The following is a 13,451-nucleotide window of genomic DNA, read 5'->3' as shown; positions in this document are numbered from 1 at the left end:
GCAGGATTTGAAATGAGGGGAAAAAAAAAACCAATCAAAAAGCCTCAATACTGCTCTGGTAAATAATTTCTAGATGGTTCTGCAAAAAACCAAGAAAAGATCAGAAGAGTGTCCCATTTGTAATTGAGAGCAACAATAATTAAAATATATTTTCCTGCTTCTGGAAGGTCCCACAAACGAGCAAGGCTCCTTCCTGTGGTCCTTCCCTACCTGACAAACAGCACCTTGCATTTTCTGGAGGCATCCCAGTGCGTTCCTATCAGCACTTCCACTCCCAAGACACGCAGAAAAGCAGCTCTGCCACGAGACTGGCAAAGCACTCAGCACCAGCCCCTCCTTTGCCAACAGAAGTTCGTTTTCCAGATGCTAAATTTTGATCAGCAGAGCATTTCCAGGTGCTCTGAGCCACTGCTTTGGTTGCTAAAGTGTGTCAGCCCTCAAAGCTTCCTGGTGGTTGTAGCTTCCTCCATGACATTAAGTATTTCCAGCTGCTTTTTTCATCTAAAAATTAAAAATTCATCCAGAGCCTCACATGCTTTACAACCTAAATTCACCTATGATTGAATCTGGAGGAAAAAAGGATTTATCCAAACTGTAGCTTGGTTCAGAGCAAGAGGAGAGACAATTTTGCACAAGTGCCCACGGAGAGGCAATGTGGAGGCTGAGCAGGGGAGCCCTGGCAGAGTCAGGATTCCTGGGAATATTTATTCCCAGCTTTTTCTGTTCCACCATCTCTCTAACCCTCTTCTCTCACATGCTCATGGAGCAGCTGCATGGGAGCTGCAGGGTGAAAGTCAGGCAGCAGCATTCCCACAAAGCCCAGTGTGTCCATACAAAGAACCCAGGCACGGAAACACCCCCAGCCCCTCGGGGTCTCCTCACAGAGCTGAGGCCAGGATTCCGTGCATCACACAGAGGGCGCTGGGCTCAAACCCACATTTCAAACCCCACATCTGTGGCACTCAGCTGCCTTCTGAGCTCGTGGCTCAGATCAGAGAGCGGCTGGGCCACCCCGCAGCCATGGGTGGGGTGCTGGGGAAATCCCAGCAGATGGAAATCTGGTATCTGCAGATGCTCATCTTCAGCTGCCTGCTTTTATTCTGTGGGTTTTTTTGAAGCAGGTTTGCCTCTCTCCTCACCCATCTACATGTGACCCACACTGGGGGCTTGAACAGTGTAAAGATTTCTTTTTGATCAGTTTATTCCACTGCATGTGAAGAACAAACTACCCCACTCTGACCACATTTTTATTGAACAAATAAATAAATTAGTCACTCAAACCTTTGTTCCTTCTGGTTTTTTTCTCACCCAGTACCCCCTGCCCACAGAGGACTTGGATTTGCTGTGAGGCTCCTTTCAGATCATTACCCTCTGTTTGCCTCTTACCTTGGTCCCAGGGATTATTGCCAAACACATTCCTTGTGCCAGCTGCACAAGAGCCCAACCTTTTATCAAGTGAAACCCACAGCATCCCAAAAATTCTCTATGGCTTACAGCTGGAGGCACAACTTGATTTTTGGGATCACTGAAAAGTGCTCAGGAGTTCTGGGATGCTGCTTGGGTGGAAAAGGTCTCACTGGTAGTGAGGAAGGCAGAGCAAACACTGGACACTCCTCAGCCACCACCTGCTCCCTGTCATTCCTTTATTTGTGGCTGTTTCCTTAATTTGTAGGATGAAGAAGAGCATCCTGATTGTTTTGAGGGTCAAGGACCACAGAAACCTTCCTTGTACAGCATCCAGCTTTTGTATTGTCAGTGCAGGTTCTGCAGGAAGCCAAAAGTGACTTTGCAGTGAAAATGTGGCACAGAGCAGATGATCTGTAGGACTCCTGTCCCCCTCACTGCTTAGACAGAGCAAGTGTCCTTATCCCTTCAAAATCACAGGAGAATGAGGTTTATTGCAAGCTTTTCAGCTTGTACTCCCTTAGGAGAAATTAATTTTGAGGGAAGTATACACACTTGAAAACTGATGCTTCAACTGAAATTAGAAGTGGTTCTCCATCAGCCCCTAGAAATGCACTGTTTATGTAGGAAAAATGGATATAAATATCAAACAGATAATGAACAGCTCTGCTGAGAAACACACAAATCTTGATGTTCACATCATAAACCAACTAAAACTTGGTGCCTCTGCTCATGTGATCAAATATCAAAGAGGCAAAACTTTAGGGTCAAACCTTGCAGAGGCTCCTTGTGATCCTGCTGACCCTCCACTTCTAGAGCTCTGCAGATCCAGACCATTTTTATTTAGGCACTTAAATGCAAATTTACCAAAATCTCTGTGCACAGGCAAAGGAAAAAGAGCCTTTAATGTGAGCGATCTGCAAGGTTTTGGCTGAGGACTCTGTTTTGCAACATCAGAGGAAGTTCACTCTCATTGATAAGGTGTCGGTTGGTAAACCCAGCTCACCACCAAAAAACTCCAAGAGTGAAAGGGAAATCCCCAGGGTAAAGCAGAGCTGAAGCAAATGCCAATTACAAAGGAGCCTCCTCAGGCCTGTAGCCAATCAGGTCAGCAGAACACTGGAAAGGAAACTTGAATTTAAAAATACATAATCTGGTTTGCAACACTCAAGCCAAGGGGCAACCACATTTTATTTATAAGTGCATACAAATACATTGAAATAGAAGCAGAGGGTATTTTTCTCAAGACTAGACAAAATTTTAGCTCCCAGAACTCCCTCAAGGTACAGCTCCCACCTGTCAGCACAATTTTAGTAGCACTTCTTGGGAGAGAGACTGAAAAAAAAAAGGTTCAAAGTGGAATTTAGCTACCAAAGCTGGCTGTGCTTGTTTGGGGAGTTGCCACTGTCAGTGTACCTGCAGAAATACTCTCAGGTACTGGGAAAGGAAGGGGAAAATGAGGTATCTGACAACTGTAACATTTCTCAGGCAAACTTCAGTGACAAACACTGAATTTTTTGTGCCTTGTGGGATTACATAAACTACAGCAATGTCAGTGACCAAAATGCCTCTAAAAAAACCAGCTCCCCCCAGTTTTCATCTCCTGACTATCAGTCACTACCTGAGCTACCTTTCAGAATTCTGCCTTTCCACCTCCTAACTTAGATGGAGGGATGGTTTCATCATGTGTGAAGTCCACAAGGTGCCAAGACATTACTCGTGGCAATGAAGAATTCCTCACTCGTGGCAATGAAGAATTCCTCCTCTAGAGGAAAATAAATGACATTTTATCCTATGTATTCCATAACCCAATGATCCTCTCACTGCTCACAGAGGCTGGTCCTTTTCCATCACATCCTGAATCTATAACAAGATTGGAAAGATAAGATGTTCTGAGCCTAAGGACAGGCTCTGCTTACAGGCACAGCAATCAAATATCCACTCAATTTGTTTCCCCTCCCATCCCCCTGTCAAGGCTCAATCACTGAAGGTTTGTTGTTACCACACTCCCCATGCTGCTGCTGCCTTTGCAGGAACTGGAACCTAAACATGGACAGCTCTTCAACTGATCTGTTTCCTGTTAAAGACTGATGAAGAGAGATTTAAAATTACAAGAAAACACTTGAACATGGACATTAAATGATGTCAGACACATTTACTTTGATCCACGCTCCAAATGTTCAGCAGTTACTGGATTATCAACTTAAAACACAAGCAAAAAAATTAAATAATTGAAAGCACTTTCCTCTGAGAGGCAGAATAATATTCCTGATGTAGCCTGGTGGGTGGGCTTGCTGTCCTGATAAATACTGGGAAAACAAATAATTAAACCAAACTGAAACAGCTTAAAATTTACAGAATTTCAGTAGCTGAGGAAGGTACTGGCTAAAGTAACCATCAAGCTGGATTCAGGCATTTGAACAATTTTCCAAGTTCTAGGAAGTACTCTGTGGATTGCTGGGCACAAAATTTATAAATAAATAAATAAATAAATTAATTAAATCAGAGCCTTAGTTTATATTCCTCTTTTTCCCTGAGCCTGGTGAAAGAGAAGTGCTGTAGTGCAGTCTTTACTAGGAATACTGTAAATTAAAACAGAAACAAATAAGAGTTCCTTCATTCAACCAAATATTAATTACACAGCCCCTCAACTGAACAGAAACAAAATTAAAAAAAAAAAACCTAAATAAATATTTCTGTGTGAAGAGATCTCTGGTTAGAATTTCACCCTTATTTTCTACTCAACTTTTCGATGATGCCTGAGTGATCCTGATGATGTAGCTGAATTGCTAAAGCCCAGGTAAAATCCCAGGAGAAAATCTCAGTCCTGTGCTACAGCCCCTTCTGAGCAGGCCAGCCCATTATTCGGGGTTTCGAGAGGATGAAATTCCCAGAACTTTAGGAAAATATTAAAAAAATACATTCGTACATCTCTCTTGGAAGGGAGGCTGTGGAATTATTGGTCCTCTGGAAGTTTGGTCAAGCTGCTTTACGAAGTCTCAGACTATTCTACACATCCTGACGTTATCGTACTGACATTCTCTCCTTTCAATTTCTGAAATTCAAGACTTCTACTGATGGAAAGGAAATGAGAGCTCAGAAGGGAAAGGACTGGGGGGACAACCCCAGAGCTAAATGGACATTCACATAAAGATCTCACGGATAGAATCTGTATGTGTAATGTATAGATTATTTGATTTTAAATTTCTTTATCCTGCCTTCATGCCCTTGACAGAGGAAAGGAAAAATTCTCTCTTCCTTTTAAAAATATCATCAGCAACACACTCCACTTACACAACCTGCACTTGGAACAAATCAAAATAAATCTCTACAAAGCAGAGACATAAATTTCCAAAAAATCCAAAAAAATTCACAGTGAGAGCTGAGGGCTGCAATTTTTCATCTCAGGACTGTGCAGAACACCTCTGTCCTTTCCTCCAGAAGAAAAGCCACCACACAACTTGAAGCAGCACCAGAGCATGAAGTTCTCAGCCAGCAGCACTGATGGCCTGAGTACAAAAAGCAGCTCTGAACTCAAGTTTGTCTCCCTCACTAATGAAAAGTTATTCAACAAAAGCATTTCAGCTGAGCAGTACCTGTTTTTCTGGGTCACTCCTGCTAACACACGCATAGCTTAGGGACCTTTAATTGGGGAGCACATGCAAATATACAGAGTTAGAATGAAATCACACAATTTCACACAACACTTGCAAAATCAGTTGCTGCTGCCTTTCACTTTCTGCCCTGCTGGTTACAGCTGGCAGCTCAAAGGAACAGGGGAAGTTGTGACATCTCCATCCTTAGGAGACACTCAAGAGCTGGGCTGGTCAAAGCCCTGAGCTCCAAATGCTGGCTGTGGATGGAGCAGGACAGACCCTGTGGTCCCTGCAGGTCCCTGGTCACAGAAGTCCCCCAGAAGCAATCCCAAAACCAAACCTGGCTCAGTATTTCCATATGTAAATACAATTATTCCCACCTGTCGTTCCTCCTCCAGACGAATTCTCTCCTCTTCTTTCCGCCTTTCCTCCTCTCTTTTTGACTCGAGCTTTCTCCGCTCTTCTCTCTCTGCTTCTTCAGCCTAAAACAAACATTATGCAAGCCAAGCCTTACTCTTTTTTAATACACACATTTTAAAATTTCATATTGTGATACCACAGGGGGGGTTTCTCACCACCTTTTAGATGCCTGCTCGGAAAGAAACATCAAAAAGAATAATCAGAAAAAGTCATTCTCATTTCACTTCCCCTCCCCTTCAGCACGCTTGACATTGTGGTAAATTTAGAAATTACCCTCCTCGCTTGTCTTATCCGTATCTCAGTAACAGTTTAACTTTGAATGTGCTTATGAGCTTATTACTACAGTGATACTAAGCAATGTTGTGTCATGGCATTCCATTTCTCCTCATTTGAAGTTTAGTTAGACTGGATTCCAAGGAAGAAAAAAAGAGGGCTTGGAATACAAACTGTAAAAATAAATGCATTCAAATGTATCACTAACCTGGGCAGACTCTCTTACAGAAAAAGCTGAAATGGTCTCTTGAAATAATTTTATTTTTGTTTTTAAGCCAAAGAGATTGCTGCGAAATGAGGGAAAAATAAGAAGGGTGTTTAGTGTATTTTTTAAAGATTTTTTTTTTTCAGGCTCTTTGGGATACTTAAATTTGAAAATATATTAAGACGACAAGCAGAAAATATTCCAGTGGAGGATTTGGCTTTGAGTGTTTCAGAGAAAAAGTCCCATCCAAGGAATTTATCTGTCTACATAGGAAAATAAAAATCAGCGTGTTTTAAAATGAAACAGATTCCTCACTCCACCAACTGATGCTTATCCAACTTCATTCATCCAACTTTTCTCAGATTTTCCACAACAAAAAAAGGAAAATGAAATACAATGTGTATGGAAAGTAACAACAAAATCATGAAAGCACTGAGTGAGAAAAGGTTCATAATGGAAGTTTATATTTAACCAATAATTAAGTTTATTACCAACTGCTCCATCTACTACACTGGATTTAAACCTCAGGTGACACTAAAATCCCCAACTTGGGATTTCACAAGCTTTAGAAATGTTCATACAGAACAATACAGAGTCTGCAAAAAATATATAGAACAATTCCAAGGACCTAATGCACAAACTGCTGCCTTCCACAAGCACAGCTCAGAAGGCTGAAAAGCCTCACTGAAATTAACAGAAGCAAAATGCTTTTCATATCCTCCAATCTGTAAAAACAATAAATGTGGCTAAGCACATAAAACCAAACCAAATTTCTGCACTCTGAGAGCACCTGAACCACTCCTCACAACTGCCCAGGGTGTTACAACACCACCAGGGTGTATTTAAGGGGAGACAGTGCCGACATTAAGCTGAACGCAGTGGAAACATCCAAGAAAGAGCATTCAAGAGTTTAACTATTCAAGAGTTTAACTCCCTTCCTCCCCACAAGTCTGAATGGAAAGAAAATAAGACACTGTTTTCCATAGCCCTCTTGGGCCAGCAAAAGCTGAATTTACAATTTTAAAATAAAACAACCATTTCGTGATGACACTGCCTTTGCCTTTCTGGGCTGTCTCATCCCCAGTTCTCTGCTGAGCTGTTCAGGCTCTGCTCAATACGTGGCAGGAAATACTCACCTCTCTCTGTGCTTTCCTGGCTTGTTTCTCTTCTAGTTTCCTCTGCTTCTTTGCTCCAATTTTCCCAGACACCTGAAATTCTGGCACCTCCTCAGCATCCTCTTCCTCTGCAACATTGCATAAATGACAAATTTTAAATCATCTGTAAAAAAGTCCCTTGGAGAAACTTCAGTGCTGCCTAAAGCAGCAGCAGATGAAAAGGAGACACACATGCACTTCAGACAAGACCTTTTAGATGGAAAAAGGGAAAAAAAATCACAGGCGACTGCCAAAGCCACAGAGCAGAAGTAACAAGGCAAACACACACTCAAGTGAAGACAGAAGTAAAAATTTCCTTGATCCTTTGAAGGAATGCTTTTCATAAATATTTCTTGCTTTCCACAATTAAAAGAGAGACTTTCTCTGATACAGAAATTGTGCTAATGGTTGTCATTGTTTATCTGCTCAACACTGGCCTGCAGAGACTTTCTTCCCAGTTACCCTCAGGCTTTGCACAGCAGACATCCCTTGAAAAAGTGGGATTCAGGGGCACCCCCCTCATCCACTGGTTCTAGCCTGACAGAACAAACCATTCAGGGATGAGGGGAAAAAACCCCTTGAAATGCAAATCTTGGGTCTGCCTGCAAAATGTAAATATCTGCCTGTTGTATGACAAATGGTTGTTTAGAGAGGTGATTTCTGCAGCAGGGAAATATGAAAGAGTTTTGCTCAAAGGCTGTGCAAATGAGGGTTTCTGCTCACTCAGGGGCTGAGGAAGAAGAGCTTTTAAAGGCAACCACTTCCTCCCTGCCCAAAGCTCAGGAACATTTGGCCACTTTATTTGCTGGTCTAAATCAGTCCTTGATCCCACCAGAGTACTGGGGACTGACCTCAACACTCCAAGAGAAATCCTCAGCTCACTGCACAAACACCACACAACACATTCACAGTCACGGCAGGATCAAAATGAAGGAGCCTCACACATGGATCCCCTTTTTGGGTAAAATAACTGATACTTTGAGCATCCCCAGTGCTGTTCTGCTCGATGCTGACTTCAGATCCAAACTGCAACAGATTTGGCAGGGCTGGTGCCAGGATGTTTTCTGGAGGGAGCTCTCTCCAGAGCACCTGGTCCCCTTTTTTGGGAACCCAAAAAGCTGCTATGAAAGGAGCATATGGAGGAATGACACTCCCCCTTCTTTTACATGCAGAATTAGGTTGGAAACACTCTTGTTTTACTAATTCCAAGACACAGAATGGGACTATGGTTAAACCACCGAGACATCATGAGAAATAAATCTATCTGAGAGCTGTGTAGGTGGCTCTCAAATAACTGAGCTGTTTTCAGGAGATGGAATTAAGATGAGCCTGGTTGCTGAGCTGGGCTTCAGAGAATTCCTGGAGTCTGATTACTGAGATGATCAAAAGGGTTCCCCTTCCTGCACCACACAAAGCAAGGAGGGATACTCAGACCTGACACAGTTGCTTCTACAATTTTAATGATGCCTAAAATAACTTTATTTGTATTTTAAATACAGCATCAAGGGGAGTTCCAAACACAATGAGTGAGCACACCCAGCACCGGCAGTTATTACTCCAAAATTAATTGTTTAGAAAATTATTTCTTGCAAACACTTCAAGTATAAAACCCCACCTATGACACTATTCCACCTGAGGGCTTCTCAGATTTCATCTATATTAAGATCACCTGAGCCAGAGGTTAAGCAGAAATCTAAGGAAGGCTTGCTTCTAAAGCTTTTTTTTCCAGTCCTGGATCAAATGTGCCTTTCTTGCTCAGCATTTGCCTTCCTCCTGTTTGAAGTATCTGATGTGACCCCTTAAGCACCACTTCCTCCAAGCTTTCTCCAGTGCATGGAGTTACAGCCAACAACAGATAGAGATGGTGATGCAGACACAGCACGTGATTCAGCAGAGCTGGAAAGGTCACCAGTGCACAAACCTGGCAGCAACTAATATGTACTAAATAAACCTGAACATGCTGACAGCAACATAAACACACGGTCCAAGTATTTGCTGAATCAATTTGTTGTTACAGCAGAATAGCTCCACCAAAAGCAGGGAGGGTGCTGCACACACAGCCAGCAATTCTTTATTTCATTTTAATAAAGTACTGATTGTTTCAGCAGCTTTTAACAATCACTTCTCACACACTCGTGGCTGTGACAACACTGGGAGACTCCATGGGGGGTGAGTCCATAGGAACTTGCACTCCATCTGTCCCTGAGCCTTGGGTGTGATGCAAGATGTTCAGTTAATGGTGTGTGAAAGCAGTTTGGCATCCCCCACGTGCTGCGCTGGGGCAGCCTGTGTTTGTGCCCAGCTGGGAAACCCCACGACACTGACATCATTAAAACTGAAAGAGGGCAGGGTTAGATGGGATATTGGGAAGGAATTCATGCCTGTGAAAGTGCTGAGGCCCTGGCACAGGGTGCCCAGAGAAGCTGTGGCTGCCCCTGGATCCCTGGAAGTGTCCAAGGCCAGCTTGGACAGGACTTGGAGCAACCTGGGATAGCAGAAGGTGTCCCTGCCCATGGCAGGAGGTGAGACTGGATGATCTTTAAGATTCCTTCCAACCCCACCCATTCTGTGATTTCCAGAGCTTGCACAGCATTCCCACCAGTTCCCATCTCGAGAGTCAGAAAGCACAACCAGTGAGACATATCCTGCTTTACACAAACGTGGGGTTGCTCAGCTGCCCAGCTGAGAGGTGGCTTCAGGGCACCTCTGCTTTTCCTTAATATTTTGAACATACTGAGAGGCAGCACAACAGGCAATAGTTATCAGTCACACAGGTGTCTGAATTTCTTGAAATTTACAGAGTTCTTTTTAAAGATGCTTGCCAGTACCATTAGAAAAAGTGCTGGAGTGCTGATGTTCTCTGTAAGGACAGAAATTGAGCAGAATTCTGTACTGTGTACAGAACAGACAAAACCCTCCAAAATCAACAACCAGCATCAGGTATTTCAGTTATCCCAGAATCACAGAATGCTTTGGATTGGAAAGGACCTTAAAGATCATCTTACTCCAACCCCACTGCCACTCCCACCTTCCACTAGACCAGGTTTTTCCAAGCCCCATCCAACCTGATCTAGTTGTCCTTGTCTTGTTTATTTCTAAGTTCTGGGTGAAGCAAATGGATTCCCATCCATGAAAAAGAATGAGAGCTGCACATGTGGTTACTCACAGAAAGTCCCTTGGGCACAGCCAGCTGCCTTATTTATTATTTATGCAGCACCTAACAAAAGGAGTGAAAGAAAGAAGTGGGGGGGGAAGATGCCAGGCAAAACAGTTCGTCCTGAAAGCAGAAGATGTTATTAACAGCATGTAATTAATATCCAGCAGATGTGTGACACCAGCCACTGGGAAGGTGTGGCCATTCCTGAGTAACATGACCCTGTGGTGGGATTAATTATAGTCTAATAACTAGTCTTAATTTCTGTGTTTTTTAATTTTAAATTTAATTTGGTAGCTATCCACTTTAGAACCTGAACAAGAAACTGGTTTATTAATCTAAAGCCACAAAAAGCAGGCCACATTTAGGACAGAAAAGTGCAGCAGACACAAAGGACAGCAGACCTTTAGAGCAGAATGTAAAGTTTATTCTCAGCTGAAGCCCTTTGGCAGAAGTGAGAAACCACACACCTCCCCTTTCCACACCCTGTCTGTGCCTGGACTGGATCAGACACTCACTGGGGGCACTCCGAGAACACCAAACTCACGGGATGAGTGGTACCAAGTCAAAATTGACTTTTGATTCACTAGTTGGGATATTAGTCAAAGTTTAACTGTACTAGAAAGGTTTCCCTACTGATTAAGCATTAAAATAATTTCAACTACTACGCCAATTAACGCAGCTCCATTTCACAAGAACAGCGTGGGACCACATCACCGGTTCTAAATTTACACATTTTCCAGATCTTTCAGCACTCAGAAAAAGTGCTTATTTTAAGAGATTTCAGCACAAACACATTCTTCTTGAACTTATGCACAATATCCATCACTCAATGGGGGTGAAAAATTATTTTTATATTATTTTCCCCAAAAAAACAGCAGAAAACATTCATACAAGATTTTTTTTAGCTGCAAGATTTGAATGCTGATCTTAAATGCTACACAAAGCAATAAAGGGCATTTTAAAATGCCCAATTATTATAATTTTAAAAACTTTAAAAACATTCTTTCTTTTGTGCTTTCTTTCTCAATAGTGATTAACACAAAGAAAAATGTGAGATTCTGATCTCCAAGTCTTGCCATGCAAAAGAAGAGAGGAAATTATGATTTCATTTATGTTGCACTCATTAACTTTTCTTTATCATGTTTTATTTTACAAGCTCGAGCACTCAGACTGTCAAAAGCTGTAGGATTTATCATTACTGATGCTGTGGAAGTAAAATAATTTAACCAGATGTTCACTGTAGTGGAGGTTCCAACACCTGTGCTCAGATGTACAATGCTAAAAGCTCAGAGAAAAGCCATGCAGATGTTGGGATATTTAACCTTTTGGAGTTTTATGTTGCTGCCAGAAGTAGAGAGCCCACAGTTTGTATCAGTTTGGGGTAAATAATAAAAGCAACCTGCCAAAACCAGATTATTTCTTTGAGGGAGTCCTTACTTTCTGTTTGTTAAAAAACCAAAGCAAAACGTAACAATCTGCACTAAGTCCCATTTTTCGGCAACACTTTTTGCAACAAGTCAGAGAGGTCATTTTGAGGATGTGAAAATGAGTGTCTTTCAAAATTAAACCCTCCAAAGTACTCCCTGGAAAAGGACTGGGCTGCTGAAGCTCTTCTGGCACATCCCTCCCTTTTGCCTCTTTTCTTCACCCACACCCCCGCCAGGCCCAGAGCGCTGCCCAGTGGGCCCTGTTGTGTTGGACACTTTGGAAAGTGCTGTCATTTCTTAGACAAGTCTGTTTCTTGCTCACCACACCATGATTTAGGGCAGTTACACTCACGAGTTTCTCTCTCCCTCACATCAACAGCAGCAAGTTTTAGCCCAGACATCCCTCCAAGTGACAGAAAACTCAGACTGCAAGACCTGAGTCCCACTCACAAGGCTGGGACAGGCTTTGTGCCTCTGCCTCTCCACAAAGCCCTCGCACAGAGTGCCAAGGCAGGCAGGCTCCCTCCCTGCATGTTTTTACAAAGCCACTGTCAGAAATAAAGTCCAACAGTCCTCCAAGCAAACACATTTGCCTCACATCCTCACTCTTGTCATTTTTACCATGGCAGGATCAAGATGACCCAACCGTACCTGTCATTATTTCATCCTCACGAGTTTCCTGTTACTTCATAGGAAATGACATTTTTGACGTAAATATCGGACGGATGGGTCACTTTCTGCTCCAAAACGCAGTCTCAAGAGAAGCAACTTCTTCACCTCTGATCTCTTTGCTGTGTTCAAGGACAACGGGCAGGTTTGGAGGGACAAGCTCAGTTTGAGAGCTGGACAAGTGTTTTTTCTGCACATGATCAGCAACCAAGTAAAAGCACTCAACAAAACACCCTTATGTCCACCCAGAGGTGAGCAGGGTTCAAGTGGATGCACTCAGAGCATCAGTCAGGCAAAACAAGAGCCAAGCACACCCTCCCTGGATGGTAAATAAAAGGAATTTGAAATTAGAAATGGGTAATGCTATTTATTTACACTACCCCATGCCCCAAACAACCCTCAGTCCAACTCCAATTTATCCCCTTTTCCCACTGCTTAGCTTGGCCTCTCTTGCCCGAAATGATTAATGCCTGAAATCCTCACCCATTTATGCCTTGCAGCATTTTCATCTTGGCTGTAGCAAGTCCACAAAGCCACCTCTGTCTGGGTTCAATTTAAATTAAGACACACAGAGTTAATTAAGTCTGCTAGCTGGGATCTCAACCTCACCACATGAATACACAACTCTCCTTCCAGACTCCTTTTCCCCAGGGAGAGGAGCAGCACCCTGCTCCAATGTGCAGAGCACAGAGGCTTTTTTTTAACAAGTCACCCAGATTGCAGAGGGCTGCAGGAAAGGCAGGATTGTTGTGGCTGGAATTAAATTGAGCAATTTAAGGTAATCAAGACCATTTTTCAGCCAAAAAGCCAGCCTGAAAGTCACGCTGGTGGAACGGCTCAGGGGTCTCAGTCATTTTGAGAATTACTTTGTCACCAAGGAGAACCATCCCCCAGCAATCTTTGGTTATCAGAGGGTATTTGCAGGTGCTGATGTTCTCCTGACAGGTGACCTCCTTGGAGCACTCAAGCGCCACTGAGAAACACTGCTCAGTGAACTGAGGCAGGGTGGGCACCTGACTGGGCCCGTCCCACAGCACAGCCCACATGGAACTCAGGAATCGGGAACCCAGCACCTGTCTGGGTTTTCCTTCTGGGAGGAAAGTCAAGATATTTAGTGCTGCACTGTTTTCTGTCTGTGACAATCTA

The 13,451-nt window shown here is 43.0% G+C and overlaps 1 protein-coding gene across 1 annotated transcript in view; it reads right to left on the bottom strand.

Moving 5' to 3' along the window:
• The window catches only part of DDRGK1 (DDRGK domain containing 1), a 27,470-nt gene that overhangs the window by 10,975 nt on the left and 3,044 nt on the right, over window positions 1-13,451 (bottom strand). The window contains exons 2-3 of the mRNA XM_017742428.1: window positions 7,035-7,141; window positions 5,381-5,482 (exon numbers count right to left, since the gene is read on the bottom strand). Of these exons, the coding sequence (XP_017597917.1) occupies window positions 5,381-5,482; window positions 7,035-7,141 (209 nt within the window). The remainder of the gene's footprint in view (window positions 1-5,380; window positions 5,483-7,034; window positions 7,142-13,451) is intronic.

The sequence above is a fragment of the Corvus brachyrhynchos genome, unplaced genomic scaffold (genome assembly GCF_000691975.1).
Source record: "Corvus brachyrhynchos isolate BGI_N302 unplaced genomic scaffold, ASM69197v1 scaffold166, whole genome shotgun sequence".
Lineage (NCBI taxonomy): Eukaryota > Metazoa > Chordata > Aves > Passeriformes > Corvidae > Corvus > Corvus brachyrhynchos.
Note: the sequence above shows the minus strand (reverse complement) of the source record. Positions and strands in the feature narration are given on the sequence as shown.